The sequence below is a fragment of the Balaenoptera physalus genome, assembly GCF_965194825.1.
Source record: "Balaenoptera physalus genome assembly, chromosome: 11".
Classification (NCBI taxonomy): Eukaryota; Metazoa; Chordata; class Mammalia; order Artiodactyla; family Balaenopteridae; genus Balaenoptera; species Balaenoptera physalus.
Genome location: NC_138896.1, coordinates 92,520,743 through 92,535,986, shown reverse-complemented (window position 1 = coordinate 92,535,986; position 15,244 = coordinate 92,520,743). Strand labels below are relative to the sequence as shown.

At 42.3% G+C, this 15,244-nt stretch overlaps 1 protein-coding gene across 1 annotated transcript in view; it reads left to right on the top strand.

Moving 5' to 3' along the window:
- RYBP (RING1 and YY1 binding protein) overlaps nucleotides 1–14,971 on the top strand; it is a 74,168-nt gene extending 59,197 nt beyond the window's left edge. Inside the window, exons 3-5 of the mRNA XM_082412388.1 lie at nucleotides 10,119–10,295; nucleotides 10,390–10,488; nucleotides 10,930–14,971. Coding sequence (XP_082268514.1) covers nucleotides 10,119–10,295; nucleotides 10,390–10,488; nucleotides 10,930–11,182 — 529 coding nt within the window. The 3' untranslated portion in view covers nucleotides 11,183–14,971. The remainder of the gene's footprint in view (nucleotides 1–10,118; nucleotides 10,296–10,389; nucleotides 10,489–10,929) is intronic.
- The last annotated feature ends 273 nt before the right edge of the window (nucleotides 14,972–15,244 follow it).

The window sequence follows — 15,244 nt, the reverse complement described above, 5'->3', positions numbered from 1 at the left end:
TAACCTACATGAGCTTTCCCCCTCAACGAGGCGGGCAAGGGGAGGTGTGTCTCCACCACTTCTGTAGTCACAATACCGCAGCTACTGTAATTCTCACACTGCCTCAAGCGTGGCAGCGATCCTAACACTGCTCAGACGAAATCCTCAGCCAGCAAAACACCTTTCCACTCTTAACACACCAACGTCTTTTACTGTAGAATAAAATTTGTATTGAAAATTTGGAATGGCAGGTATCAAAAAGAAATGCAGTTAGCCATCTTCAAAGAAGGTCCATTTTGAAAACAATTTAGGAAACATTTTTCTTCACATGATGTCAACTAGTCCATTCTTTGTCAGTGGATTTACTTTTGGAGAAATGCTGTGAGAGATCTAAAGGGCATTTTTATTATGGGACATTTACTTTAAATATTTGAATGACCACAATGAAATTCTGTTATTTTAGGCACCACAGGGGAGAGGAAATGGAAGGAAGCCAGATTTATAGTCTGTGGTTGAAATACTTTAAGCCTTGTTTTTGAAAGTTGTGCTTGTGTTTAGGAAGTTTAAAATTTTTTCTTTATCTTTGAAATGTTCTCTTAACCTGCATTTGGAGGTGATGCTGCTTTTCATGGTGGTGGGGGTTTTTTGTTGTTTTTTGTTTGTTTTTTTGAAGTTTTGCTGAGCAAGAATTTAAGCTTGAGTTGTTTTAGAAGTTGTCTTCGGAAGAAAACCTCTTCTTTCTTTACCTGTGGTGAAGCAGCAGACTTGCACAGTAAAATATTTGTCATGGTCCTAGGGTAGCAGCTCTCAAGCTTTTTGGTCAGAGGATCTCTTGCACTGTTTAAAATTATTATGGACCCCAAGTAGCTTTGGCTCATGTTGGCTATACCTGTAGATACTTTCCACATCAGAAATTAAAACTGCGCAATGTTTAGAACACAGGAATATACAAACATACATTTCATTAGCTCTCAGAGCAGCGATGTCACGTGTCATTTAGTCTTTGGAAAACGAAAAGGCAAGTATTACTGTGGAGGTAATTATTATAGAAATAGTTTGCGCCTTGTAGACCCTCCTCAAAGGGTCTTGAATGCCCCCAGGAGTCGCTGGACCACACTTTGAGAACCAGCTGGACTAGGCTATCTCTCCATTGCTGCCAGCTTCGTTTATAAAATAAGGGTTTTGTTTTCAAGAGCCTCAACCACTTGTAGCTCCGTTTACTTTCTGAACATCTGTTCCAGAGTTGCAGAAAAGTTACAGTGCCGACGGTGACTGGTGCTCAAGTACTTTTTAAGTAAGTGTGTTTTCGGAGCATAAGAGACATTTGAATACAATGATAATTTTGAATCTGTAGTAGAACATTTCAGATTCTGCTGTTAAGGATGCTTATGTTAGTTCTCTTGGAGCCAGTTGTTTCTAACCAAGTTGTATCATCTGGTGAGTTTGTGCAATACCATGTATAGTATTGTAAAATTGAAGTCCGGTAGCCTCCCCTAAAGGCATTCTCTTTTAAAAGGAATATCTGCAAAACTAAAATTCTGTCTGAAGTAACGCAGAAAAACTGACAGCTAAGTCAGTGAGGATCTTTAGTGCTGCCTCTGCTACCAGACAGCATGATTAACATAGGACACCAAGCTACTTGACGGATTTCTGTCTCTAGAACCATTTCCGTAGGGCAGAGCTTACCAGCTTCTTTCATTTGTAAGTATTTCCATTGGCCTCCAAGTGTCTGTGGAAGGGTAGTAGATGCATCTACAGCTGGAAAAGTTAGTGCTTTGAAATGTAGATATTACTTTTAAGGGGGATTATTTTGTGGAATATCTGCATGTTCTGTGTACGTGTACTATGACGAGCTAAGAGAACTTTACCTCCTTTAATCTTGAGTTCAGCCCTGTTATATTAGGTGTGGCCCCATTTCCATTTTGAGTAATTTACCCAAACTCAATAGCGGAGTCTGGATAAAGTCCAAAGACTGTCCTAACTCTAAAGTCCGTACTGTCCCTATTACCTGTGAAGGTGAGGATGGAGAGGTAAGTGGAATAAAGGGGATGGCTTGACTTTTTTTTTTTTTAATTTGATAGCTGGAGTCCGAATTAAGGGGGAAATTTTAGTTTTCTGGTACAAGGCAGAGTGGTTCTCCTGAGTCAAGGATGTATATTGGTGGGAAAGAGTAACCTAGAAGATGAACTCAAACCCCTTCGGGCCACCCAGTGGCTCATTCTAAAAGATTTGAGAAATTTCATGAAAACAGGTGTTTACATGAGAGGCGAAAGAACTATTTAGGAGAGAAAAGAACAGCAAGAAGAGATACTATTTGGGGAGCAGAGAGAATTTAATAATGCCACGCAGTGTATGATTGTAGCAGTGAAGGTCACAAGGTCATAGAAGTTTCGTATTACCCTGGTGTAGCGTGGCCTGACTCTGTGGCAACAGCAGCTCTGGGGAAGGAAGGCCATGAGTATTCATCTTTCCAAAGCAAAGCCAGCTGGGTCTGCGTAACGTTGAACTGAGCCTAAATCAGCGGCTGAAAGAGCACCTTAGTCACTGGGACTGACAGCTAGTACAAGGTCTTACGTTTCCTGCGTCAGGGAAGAATTTGACTGGAGCTCTTGTGTGCTTTCATCCCATAACTGAACAGATGAGTATTTGTCCATTGGTCCCTTAGGATAATCAGCCCTTTAAAACAGTGGCAAAGAAGGTGCTTACCTAGAAACTCCCTGGGAACTTACTTACGAAACTAGATTATCTGCCGTATTTCCTCATCTACTATTCTTCATTGGGCTGGATTGACTCACCTGGGTGATTCTTAGTAATAACTGTGCTATAACGTGCATCAAATATGAAAAGGTACAGAAATTTTCATGAGATTAAAACCCTTTGTTACAAAACTCTCAGCCTAGCATGGTAGACCTGAAAGACTACCAGACTAATTGTCTCTGGTGTAGTTGTAAATCCTCTCTCTCTTTTTAAACTGAGAATACTAGTGGTTGTGTAACATACCTTTTAGAATTGTTGAGGATAAAGTGAGGCAGTAGTTGTTAAAATATAAGTATAGGTGGAGGGGAAAGAGCCCTAAAGTAGCCTAATTACTTCAAATCTGTTGTACCTGTGCATGTCTAGAGTTTAAAAAAAAGTCTTGTATCACCCTTTAAGATCTCATGGTCATTGATGTTGGAGCCAGAGTCCTGACCTCTGTGTTCTGTTCACAGCATTTCTCCTCTGCTTTATCTTTGGTTTGTAACATACAGTGGGTCAGCAGCGGGCGGGTAAAACGAACAGAAAGCGAGTTGTCCTCGTAGGGCCTCTTTTCTGTTGTGCTCAACGAAGCCAGGAGCCAGTAGTGTGTGGTCGGCAGTGTTGCTGGGACAGACCCTGAATCTTAATGCTTACGTGGCCTCGGAGCTAAATACAGGCGTTAGCCGGCGTGAAAATGGGTTCACAGCTTCTTTTAACTTGGAATACATATTGTATGCAGACAAAGATCAGATTTATTTACCCTCATTATGGCTTTAACAGGTACTTCTGCAAAGAAAAGTGTGCAGTTTATAACGCACTTTACACATTTGGCCCACCCGCTTCCCTGAGGTTGTATTTACTATTCCCCTTTCATTTTCAAAATATTTTAGTCGGTAACGGCTGTGCAGAGTACTCTGCTGTGTTCCCAGCTGGTGTGTGTGTGTGTGTGTGTGTGCGTGCGTGCGCGTGCGCGCGTGTATCGTGGGCTCGGTAATACAGAAGTTCAGTCATTGGTGCACACGTGTAGAATAACCTTTTGAGTGGAGGGACAGGGAAATGGGTCATGTGGAGAAGTCTCCTTTTAATTACAGAGCCATGATGTGATCTCTCATAAAGACTCGTGGGCTCCTGATAGAGTGAGCTAAATGGACAGGCATTTTCAGAGTAGTTCAGTCCTGGAAATTGCTAATTTTTCAACCGACAGATTGCCAAGGCAAGGAAGGGCTTGGTGGGGGAGGTAAAGGCGATGGCAGGAGAACTCAAGGGCAGTGTCAGTTAACTTGGGAAAGATGTTTTGTAAGTTGCAGGGTACTTTTTTTTTTTTAATGGATAAGTTGATTGTCTGATTTCAGAGCCTTTAGGGTATTTTAACTGAAAGTGGAGTTCTATAAGTGGACAAAACATAAATGTTAGTTTAGGAAGAGCTGAATATAATCAAGGGGGAAAAAAAAAGGATTTGTTATTGCTCTTTGTTGCCTGAACTACGAGAAGATGGCTTTGTCCTGTTTCTCATTGTGGGAGCTGAGATACAGAAAAGCACATGAGAAACGATCACAGATCTCAGGTTCCGCTGAGCACACAGTGGAGAAGGAAAGTGTTGTATGGGGGAAACATATGGTTTGCCCGTGTTCCCCCAAAGCAGTCCAGGAAGATAGCTTGTTTTTTGCTCTCATTTGTGTTCATGTGTGCTCGAACTCTGAAATTTTTCTTTCTCAAAAATTAAGGATGTCCCTAGATAAAGATTTGCTTCACTTTATGGAATCAGCTCTTCTCTGAAATATTAGCTGTTCAAATGCAAATAAATAGACAAGATTTCCTGACGATGTCTATTACTGAAATGTCACAGCAGATTTTCCTTTGTAAACTCTATTGGAAAAGCAACAATAAAGGTATGAAACAATTTTCAGAAGCCTAAAAATTTTTTATTAAAAAAATACAGTTTTGAAGAAGATTGGAAAAAACTTTTGTTGGCAAACGTACTTATAAAGGAAACCAGGCCCCATGTTATATACTATATAGTATTTCTGGTTAAACAGGGCTTTTTGTTTGTTTGTTTGTTTTGTTGGTTAATGGGCTTTGAGGTGTAGTCACCAAAAGCAATAAGCCATGTTCTTTGATCTGATGTTTTCCCCTGTATTGGGAAAGCTGTTAATTGCTTATTTAAGATTTGTTAGTTGGGAAACTTAGGTAATTTTGGAGAACCCCAGACTCTCAGCTCCATATTGAAGAATTGACGTCCTGCAATATGCTGGAAATTCTGCCCATTAAGCGAGCTATATACAGTGTGTTGTATGACACTTAAAAGACTGCATTGAGCAGTGTAAATCTGTGGGAAGTAACTATTTCTCACTGATCAGCAGTGTTAAATGTCGTGATACGGGTTCATTCCTTACAGGAAATGTTAAAAGACATTGGAAAACGTACTTTGCCATCTCCTCTCCCCGTGCCCCTTCCTCTCCCCTTAAGGACAACCAAGTAGTCCTCTTCTTACCCCAGTGAGGATGGTGGGGCTTAACGAGAGTGCTGGAATTCTTGGGCAGGTATCTGTTGAAACCATAGCCAGAGTTGACCTGGGTCTTCCATCCCTAGTACCCTGTGCCCCCTCCCCGCCCCCCGACACACACACACGGTGGGGAGACTCATTTGAAGTTACTTTCATAAGAGGAGTCTTTGGGGACTTCCCTGGTGGCGCAGTGGTTAAGAATCCACCTGCCAGTGCAGGGGTCACAGGTTCGATCCCTGGTCCGGGAAGACCCCACATGCCACGGAGCAACTAAGCCCGCGTGCCATAACTACTGAAGACCGCGCGCCTAGAGCCCGTGCTCCGCAGCAAGAGAAGCCACCACAATGAGAAGCCCGCGCACCGCAACAAAGAGTAGCCCCCGCTCCCCGCAACTAGAGAAAGCCTGCGTGCAGCAACAAAGACCCAACGCAGCCATAAATAAATAAATGAATGAATGAATGGAGTCTTTGAAAAGTTCAGGTGGATCTGGGTTAAAAAATCCCAGTTTAGCCACTTACTGTGAACCTTAGACAAGGTTCTTGATCTTTCTGCTCTCAGTCTCCTTAATTTGTAAAACAGAGACAATCACTTCTGCCCTAGAGGATGTTGTGCTGACTCTAGCTTCGCAGTGTGCCTGTCCTGTGATGGCTGTGAGGTGGCTCAGCCCCTGCTGCTTCACGGGCAGTTCATAACATCTAACCTGGAGAGCGCGGCCGGGTGGAGTGGGGTGCGCGTGGCTGTCCGTGGAGGTGGCACGTTCCCACCCTTATGCCGTCAGAGTGTGCCAGCCTGCAAGTAAGTAGGGGACGGATGGCAGGAGCTGCCACAGCAGTTATGGCAGGGTGGCACCTTTGGAGGGTCTCCCACCGATGACCCTTCTCATTTCTTCATCTTCTCCAAAAAGTATGCATTTTGTTCAGCAGCACTGCACCATTTCATAATGAATTAGGTGCATTTCCCCATCTCACCCCGTTCCCTGGTCTGAGAAGGAATGTGGGATTTGTTGGGGGAACTAGTTTGAAAAAACCACTCTAATAATTAAAATAATAAATTCCCACCTGTTGGTGAGGGTTTTTTGTGGGGAAGGAGCAAGTGATGATGGAAGAATTACTAGGTTGTTATTTGAGGACGTTGAGAACACAACGGTACTTGTGAAACAACACAGGTGCTTTTAGCAGACATCCCATATTTCTTGGTAATAATCTGATCCCAGTGAGCCTTGGGTCCTTTTCATTTGTGAAGTTTCAGTTTGGTTGCCCATTAGAGAGGAGGAACACTTTCACTATTCTAGTCAGACATCATTTTCTTAGGAACAAGTGAGGACATCGGCGCGGTTGTGCACACGTGCTGCATTTGAGGAGTTGCCGCTTATGTTACCGTGTGTGTGTGTGTGTGTGTGTGTGTACTGTCCTACATATACTGGATTGTGGTGCATGCACTGAAGAATTCTGAGGGTTTGCTTGCCTTGCTGAAATGTTAGAGAGTGGTCGTCCGCGGGAGGAGTATGAGACAGGCACCTGGCCTGTTGCCCACGCTGTGCCCATGGCCTCGGCGAGCCGCCTGTGAGGGGATAATCCATCTTGGATCAGCACGGCGTCTGGGTGGTTGAGAGCTGCTTGCAGGTGCACCATGCGCCTGCTGTTGGGGCTGTTTGTGAGGCGAGGGTGACTTCCTCTACTCTCTGCTCTTCCCTAGCCCTCTGTTGTGCTGGTAGTGCCAGCTGCTCACCAGCCCAGGCGCCACTTCTGATGTCCATCGTTTCAGGATCTCTCCTTCGATCTCTCACTTCCATATTCTGCCAATAATCCCCCAGTACCTAGCATCCCTCCCGTCTCAGAAGAAAGTGTCTCTGTTCCTTTCCCAGCACTTTTTTTAAATTTTTGAATTTTATTTATTTTTTTATACAGCAGGTTCTCATTAGTCATCATTTTTTTACACATCAGTGTATACATGTCAATCCCAATCCCAGCGCTTTTCTTGATTGTATTCTTTCTCTCATTTGCCCCATGGCTAACCCCTCTCTTCTGCCTGCCTTCAGTCTTTCTCCCTTTTCAGTGTACAACATGATTTTTAAGCTTCCCGTTCCCAAGGAAATCTCCTCAAACCCTGCTGACCCCTTTCTGCAGTGGCAGGGCTGTCCTTGACCTCAGCACCACAATTCTCAAAAGGGTTCCTGTTGGCCGCCTCTAGATTATTCCTCTGACATCCTGTAATCCCTTCATCTTTGCAGCCCTGATCGCGTGTGGCTTGCTCTCCTGAAAGTCGGCAGTTGACTTCTTGATCACCAAAGCTTGGGCCCTTTTCTCAGTCCTTATCCTACTTGGTCTTTCTCTGAAATTTTCGTTTATTCTTTATTCATCCAGTAGGTAATTTTATTGGGTACCTGGTACTGTGCTGAATGCCACAGTGAGAAGGATGATTAAGACACGGTCGTTCCATTCCGGAGTGTACATTTGATTGGCAGTTACAGTGCGGCGTGCTAACTGACATCACAGAACTCTGTAGGATGTGCTGGAGTGAGACAGGCCCCCCCTAACTCAGACTGGGTGGGCTTGGTGATGGGGCTGGGGGTGGTTTCTCTGGGGCAAGCGTCTGGTGTGCCACGTGCCGTTGGTTCTTCTCGCTGTTGAAGGTGGTCTTGGACTGGTGTCCAGTTGTCCTCTCTTGTCAGACTTCCATGCAGTGAAGTACACATACTGGCTTAATTGAAAGTCTCCCTCAAGGTGTAGTTTTTCATAAAGTTTTATTCAGTTAGTTAGTTTTCACTTGGCTGAGTTATTTCATTTTGACACCTGAGTATTGGTTAGTATATGACAATTTGTTTAAACTCTGATTTAAACTGCTTGGTAATCCCTGTAGACAGCTGGTCTGTTTGTGTCCCCTGTGAGTACTTGTGAAATAGTTCGTAGTGGTGATTATCTTCTCTGTAAGTATTAACAGATACACATCCTCTTTGAAAGAGTAGAATGTGTTCGAATGGCTGCTGCTGCCTTTGTTAGACCTGTAAAGAAAGAATGTTACCTTTCACCTTTCACTTGAGGGGCGGGCGGGGGTTTAGAGTTTTTTTTTTTGTTTTTTTTTTTAATTTATTTTTGGCTGTGTTGGGTCTTCGTTTCTGTGCGAGGGCTTTCTCTAGTTGCGGCAAGCAGGGGCCACTCTTCATCGCGGTGCGCGGGCCTCTCACTATCGCGGCCTCTCTTGTTGCGGAGCACAGGCTCCAGACGCGCAGGCTCAGTAGTTGTGGCTCACGGGCTCAGTAGCTCCGCGGCATGTGGGATCTTCCCAGACCAGGGCTCAAACCCATGTCCCCTGCATTGGCAGGCAGATTCTCAACCACTCTGCCACCAGGGAAGCCCCAGTTTAGAGTATTAAGTACCTTCCTCCCTTTGTCTCGGGGCACTTCACATCTTTGAATCCCTTGCTAAGTGGCATGTGAGGCTGCTTGTGGTCCAGCCTGAGGTGACCGTACCTGTTGTGGGCTTCATCGTATGCCGCCGTAACCAAGGCCTGTGTTTGCCGGAGACCATTAGGAAACTTGCTCTGGGATTGCTCCTTTGTTGGTGTGCTTTCTGCAAAGCCACACTATTGTGGAACCAGCACTGAGACACTCAGAACAAACCCAGTGACTTCCCCTAGCAGGCTGGCCTTGATGAAGTCAAGGAGTAGGTGTCTGTCCCCTCCTTGTCCTGTATTTCTTCTTCGCCACATCACACCTCCTCCCAAGAGGTGCTTCAATAACTGTGCTTAACTTAGGAGCCAGCGTGTCCTGTATCTAGCAACTCTTTTTGTTTGTTTTCTTGAAAAAAAAAAAAAAATGGTGGAATTATTTAAGAAAGAAACTTTTGTTTTTCGTAGGCTTTTTTTTTGATTTTTTTTCCATTTCCGTTCTTCCACCACTGGCTCCCTCATTGATGAGGCAGACCTTGTCTGTCCAGTTATTTTTCTCTGGCCAGTGCCTCCATCGTTGGGAACAGAGGGGGATGTAGGGTCTGAAGGGGATCATTACATCATGGCAGGTGGTTGCTTCACCTCATTAATGACCCACTTAGATATGTGTTTTCTACCTTGTACTTGGAGAATTTATTATATTGTAAATGTCGATCTAGATGCTAATGTCTTTGAAAATTAATATTGTAGAGAAATAGTGCCTAGGTTTTCCTTTCTCCCTTTACCATTTGGGTCCGAATGGTTATGCGTTGTGAGAAGCGTTTGGCACCGTTTAGAACTTGTAAACAATAGTGTTAAGAGCCAGTGTCAGTTGGAGACTGGTGCAGACATAATGGTTGATGGCACAATGAATGTATCACTTGTCTAAGATTTTTTTATAGTGACTTTGTCTTCACCCCCTTGGAAGCTCGTATGAACCACAGTTACCTTTTATTGCTCTATACGTGTTGTCTGTGCCAGTCACAGAGCAGCAGGGGAGCAGAGCAAGTCGGAGTAATTAGATTGAGGAGTGAATGTCACACTTCTAATTTCATTCTCTTTTCAAAGGATTACCAGTGTCCATTTAATAAAATGAGATTAACCCTCTGCAGCAGGAGTATTTGAAAGCTGTCAGTCAGTATAATCTTGACAGCTCAAAAGAAGTAGTGTTCTCAGCACTCTGAGAAGCAGCGTCATGTTTTATTGGCTGAAAGTCTTGACTGCACAGGGATGTGTATGTTTGTGTGAGCACATGTGTTTATGTCATTAAAGGTAGATGTACGGAGAGTGGATTTGAAAGAGGAAAAGTTTTATGGACTTAACCGTACTATCTGGAAATAATAAACACCATATAATTTACTTTGAGTTGCCAGATACCAGTAATAAAATACCTAAAAATTATGAGACCAAAATTTTAAAATTAAAGAAACAGTTAAAAAGCAAATGATGAGGCATCTTTTCTTGAATGTTTTAGAAAACCTCGGATCAATTCTCAGCTGGTGGCACAGCAAGTGGCCCAACAGTATGCCACTCCACCACCCCCTAAAAAGGAGAAGAAGGAGAAGGTTGAAAAGCAAGACAAAGAGAAACCCGAGAAAGATAAAGAAATTAGCCCTAGTGTTACCAAGAAAAATACCAACAAAAAAACAAAGTAAGTTCTTGGGTAACTCAGTACAGTACTATATTATTTTGCAGGTGAATCAAAGATGTCTTTTAAATGCCTCTTTTTCTGTCTCCCCATTTAGACCAAAGTCCGATATTCTGAAAGATCCTCCTAGCGAAGCGAACAGCATACAGTCTGCAAATGCTACAACAAAGACCAGTGAAACGAATCACACCTCAAGGTATTTGAAACTAGAGTGAAATACCACGTCGCTGCCCTGATTCACCTGCTCATAATCAAGAGTCAGGGGTGCTTTTGTGCCTGTGGGTTTGTAGGCTAAGAAGGGGTGGGGTGAAGATCTGGGGGGGGTGGGACTGTTAACTTTCAAAATACATGTACATAGATACGAGCTGCTTTTATATGACTGAGTCCAAAACAGGAGAAAGATAAATTGATCATAATTTGGCAGTGGTCCGAAGCTTTGCTAACTGATGGCGGTTTCGTTTCTTGCTACGCTTAGTCGGCAGATTTGGTAGTAAGCGCTGGTATCCGTGCTGGCGTTTTAGATTCATTGCCACAGCGACATGCAGTCTGTGTGTGTGTGGCGGGGTGACGTTGGGCCCGAAGTCCTTTGCATCCGTAGCCGATTTCATGGGCTGTCCCCCTGTGGTGTTGCTTTCAGGCCCCGGCTGAAAAACGTGGACAGGAGCACCGCACAGCAGCTGGCAGTGACTGTGGGCAACGTCACCGTCATTATCACAGACTTTAAGGAAAAGACTCGCTCCTCCTCGACCTCCTCATCCACAGTGACCTCCAGTGCAGGGTCAGAACAGCAGAACCAGAGCAGCTCGGGGTCAGAGAGCACAGACAAGGGCTCCTCCCGCTCCTCCACGCCAAAGGGCGACATGTCAGCAGTGAATGATGAATCTTTCTGAAATTGCACATGGAGTTGTGAAAACTATGAATCAGGGTATGAAATTCACATCCTCCACCTGCCCATGCCGCTCGCACCCCTGGAGAATCTTCTGTGGACATCGACCTCTTAGTGATGCTGCCAGGATAATTTCTGCTTGCCATGGGCATCTGGCCCCCAAGGAATTTCGCACCCTGACGATTACTCTTGACACTTTTATGTATTCCATTGTTTTATATGATTTTCCTAACAATCATTTATAATTGGATGTGCTCCTGAATCTACTTTTTATATAAAAAAAAAAAAATCTGCTGTGCACAATTTTCCATGTACATTACAACTGGTTTTTGTTTTTGTTTTGTTGGGGGGGAGTGGGGTGGGAGGGGGAGGGAGCTTTTATTTATTGTGTTCACAGACTCCATCCTTTCAGCATATCCTTTTAAGTTTAGTTCTTTCTTCCAGTTATACTATGTACTATCAGTTTTGATATAACTATATATATATAAATATAAAATTATATATAAAGGGTTATTTGAAACCAATCCATGGCAACGCTGGTGCTTGATACACTGTGAAGTGAATTCAACATTGAACAGTTACAGATCTGGGACGGTCCCTTCTATGAAAGTACTGAAATTAAGTTAAAATCAGTCTTACGTGAAGTATGTTCCAACCCACGTGGGAACTTGACTCTCTCATCTGTCTAAAGAGTACTGGACGATAGAAAAATATATATTTTTTAAACAATGTGATCTCAAATTAAAGACTGCTCCAGATAGCCTGCATTTGCGATGGAATAACTGACAAATCACAAGTGGTTTAGTTGGGAGGGCTTTGATCAGTCAAAAGTAACGAAACTAGCTCCAGAATGCCAAGTATTCGTGTAAATTACGGTTACATGTTAACATTGCTGTTCTTACATAAGCATTCATGAAAATGTGGTATTCTGTAACTCGAATTCCATCCATTTTCCAGACCTCTACTCATGTCTGAGGTAAATTGATAAATTGTCTCTTAGTTTTAGGATTCAAACTGTCTAACCTGTATTTTTGGTCCATACAAGAAGCAAATCCCTGTCTCCACTTTGCATGTGGTGTTTTGTTTAATCGAACTTTGTTTGCCTCACTTCCCCTCGTTTCCCTTACCCTACCCATTCAGTTGTGAGAATTCCTTTTTCTTTCCTGAAATCTAGTCTTGTTGTTTTACTGAACAAAGGTTATCAACCAGTACATGCAGTCCCCACATGGAGCTTTTCAGTGTTGGGAGACGTGTCTCAATTCCCTGCTGTGGGAAGGAACTCAGTGGTGAATAAATGGTTGAAGTGCTGGCAGCCAGAGTTGCAGGGAAAGCTCCTACTTCCTGCGAGCCTGTGATCTTTTTCTTCCTCAAGATAAAGATAGCTTGAGTAAACTCTCTTTTAAAAAAGATTCTTTTCACTCTCTCTTTTTTAAAACTGTCTTGCAAAAACAAACAAAAAAAGGGGGGAAAAAGAAGACCGCTAATATGAATCCACCCCTCCTCATTTTAAAAATGTTCTGTTTTGCTTTGTTTAGATTTAGGGTCTGTCTTCTCTTTGACTCTTACATTCATATCCGCAGAGTTCATAGACTTGAGAGTCATTTCAAGCATGGGAACTTGATGTCACCTTCCTTTATTTGATGGTACTTCCGGGAGGGTAGCAGATTAGTAATGAAACACCACATTTTGGTGTGAAAAACCTGGTCTGCTTAAGAATAGAAGTAACTTCTGTCTGTGGAGGCAACAAGTAAACAAAAATTAACAGCTTGATTTGAGTAGCCAACAGGAAGGCTCCTTTCACATTTACATTAAAACTATTCCTTAGTCACTAATGTACCATCATTTAAATTCTGTTCTCAAAGGTATAGATGATAAAGCAGTGCCATTTGTTGCTGTGGTCCTATTCTCAAATGCATGGACAATGTTCCCCCTCTTTTTAAAATACTGCTTGTATCTGGGATGCAAGCTATACTTACCTTTTTAAATACATTTTTGAAGTATTTATTAATGAACCAAAGGAAATCAGATGCTTTCTGTAAGCATCAGGATATAGAATACATAGTGATTTGACTATGAATTTTAAATCCACATTTTAATATTAGTGGAGTATTGCAAAGACATTCCTTCTAAAGTTTTAATATTCCTTTTATTAAGGGTCTCAGGGAGGGTGAATTAGTCAGCCATATTTATTTTCCAGAGGTGTAAGGAATTGCTAAGTTTTTTAATTAACTTTTTAAAAAAATTTAAACGTCACCAAACTCATGTGGGTTGCACTGCTTTTGGAACCAGTAAGTGTTGGTTTGCACTTTGTTCAGAAACACTGTGTACTTTTTCAAAATTAGTTTCATGTAAAGTGATTGGACCCCGAGATGTGTGGGAAAAGCTGGTTCACCAGCTACTCAGAGGCTGCTAATTGATTCATTGCCAATGTCTTGGTTTTTCAGTTTTGCCTCCGTGATAAATTAAAGAATGGGGAGGGGTGAAGGAAGGGAGGATTGCTATAGAACAGGTGAGAGGATGAAATGGCCATTTTGGTAGAAACTGCAGCGCACGGTGGGACTGGTCTCAGCAATCAGATGTTCTTGGGCCCATCCTTTAGCTGCTGTTGTGTGTTCTGTTACGGTAGTGCGGTGGTAGGTACTTCAGGCTTTTGATTTCCGAAATGGATGACATCCCTCAGGCATGTATTCTGGAAATGGAATTCCTGTAACTTTCTGCATTTGCAGTCTGCCCTACAATTAGTAGGCAGTGTGTGAAAACACTAGTGTAGATGATAAAGATACATGTTAAAAGAGGACCAGAAATACTTGGTATTCAGCGGCACAGTAAGCAGGTTATAAAAACAAAACAAACAAAAGCACAGTGTTACGCTTGCAAGTTTCCATTTGTTTTAATACCACACAATTCTTCACACTCGTGCGTGCGCGCGCGCACAGAGCTTATCTGACCTGCTCTGCTTGAGTCATGCAGTTCAAAAAATAATAGTAGTAATAATAAGGTAAAGACATCTTGACACCCACAAAAAATTTTAATCAAAATCTTTCAGTTTCAATCTGGATATTCAAAACATTGGCAGAAGCTTCTGTGAGTTTAGTTCCACTAAGATGTTTCACCTGCCTTATCAAGACCATTCTCAGTCTACTTTTTTAAGCTACCGTATCTTAAATTATTGAAAATTTATTAATTGCTGAATATATAATAACCTTTGCTTGTATGTAACCGAAAATGGTTTAAGAGCCAACATTTAGAGTATGACAATGGAGCTGAACAGTTTTTAATGCGCAAGCAGTTCTGTTCTTGTGTATGACTTGTAACCTTAATTTACTGTGTAAAGATGGTTACATTATTTCCTTAGCTTTGTTTGTTGGAGACAAATAGAGAATGCTTGTTAAGTATGTCAAAACATAATCTTACCTTGTGAATTTTTGTTAATGTATTATACGAGCTATATTTTTCATTTGCCCAGAAAGACAGCTTGTATAACGCTTTTGGAAGTTCCTGCTCTGTAACGTCTTTAGAGCTGACAGTCTGTTAGGTTTGTTTTTTTTCTTCATGCTAAAGTGTCGGTGGTTTTGTGAACTGGTCAGAAATTCACAGGTCTTAAATGTTTGGGGGAAATTTATATTGGACACTGCTCTTTGTCTAGCAAATAAAAGATGTTAATATATTCCTGTTACTGGCATGTGCACGACTATGTTATTAGAAGCCACTTTATCGTTTTCCTGCTTTAAATAGAAATGTCTATTTATGAATTCTGCTTGTAGTTTTTTCACAAATAAAATAGTAAAATTTACATTGAAATCTTTATTTTTGTCTGTGTAGACTTTAGCCTGTAGGAAAACAGTTAACTTTTTGTACTCAGATTTTTCACTTGTGTAATATTTCCAGTAGAACAGGAGGCCAAGAACTTGAGTTTATCAGATGCTGAAGTTGACTGGGGTGTCTCAGTGCACGGCTCAGAGCTGCAGCAGAAAATATAATGGAACCAAAGAATGGCCGAACTTTGGAAGAAAGCGAGCTAGTGTCTGTAAATGCATCCTTTGAGGTAGGTTGCAATGATTTAAGG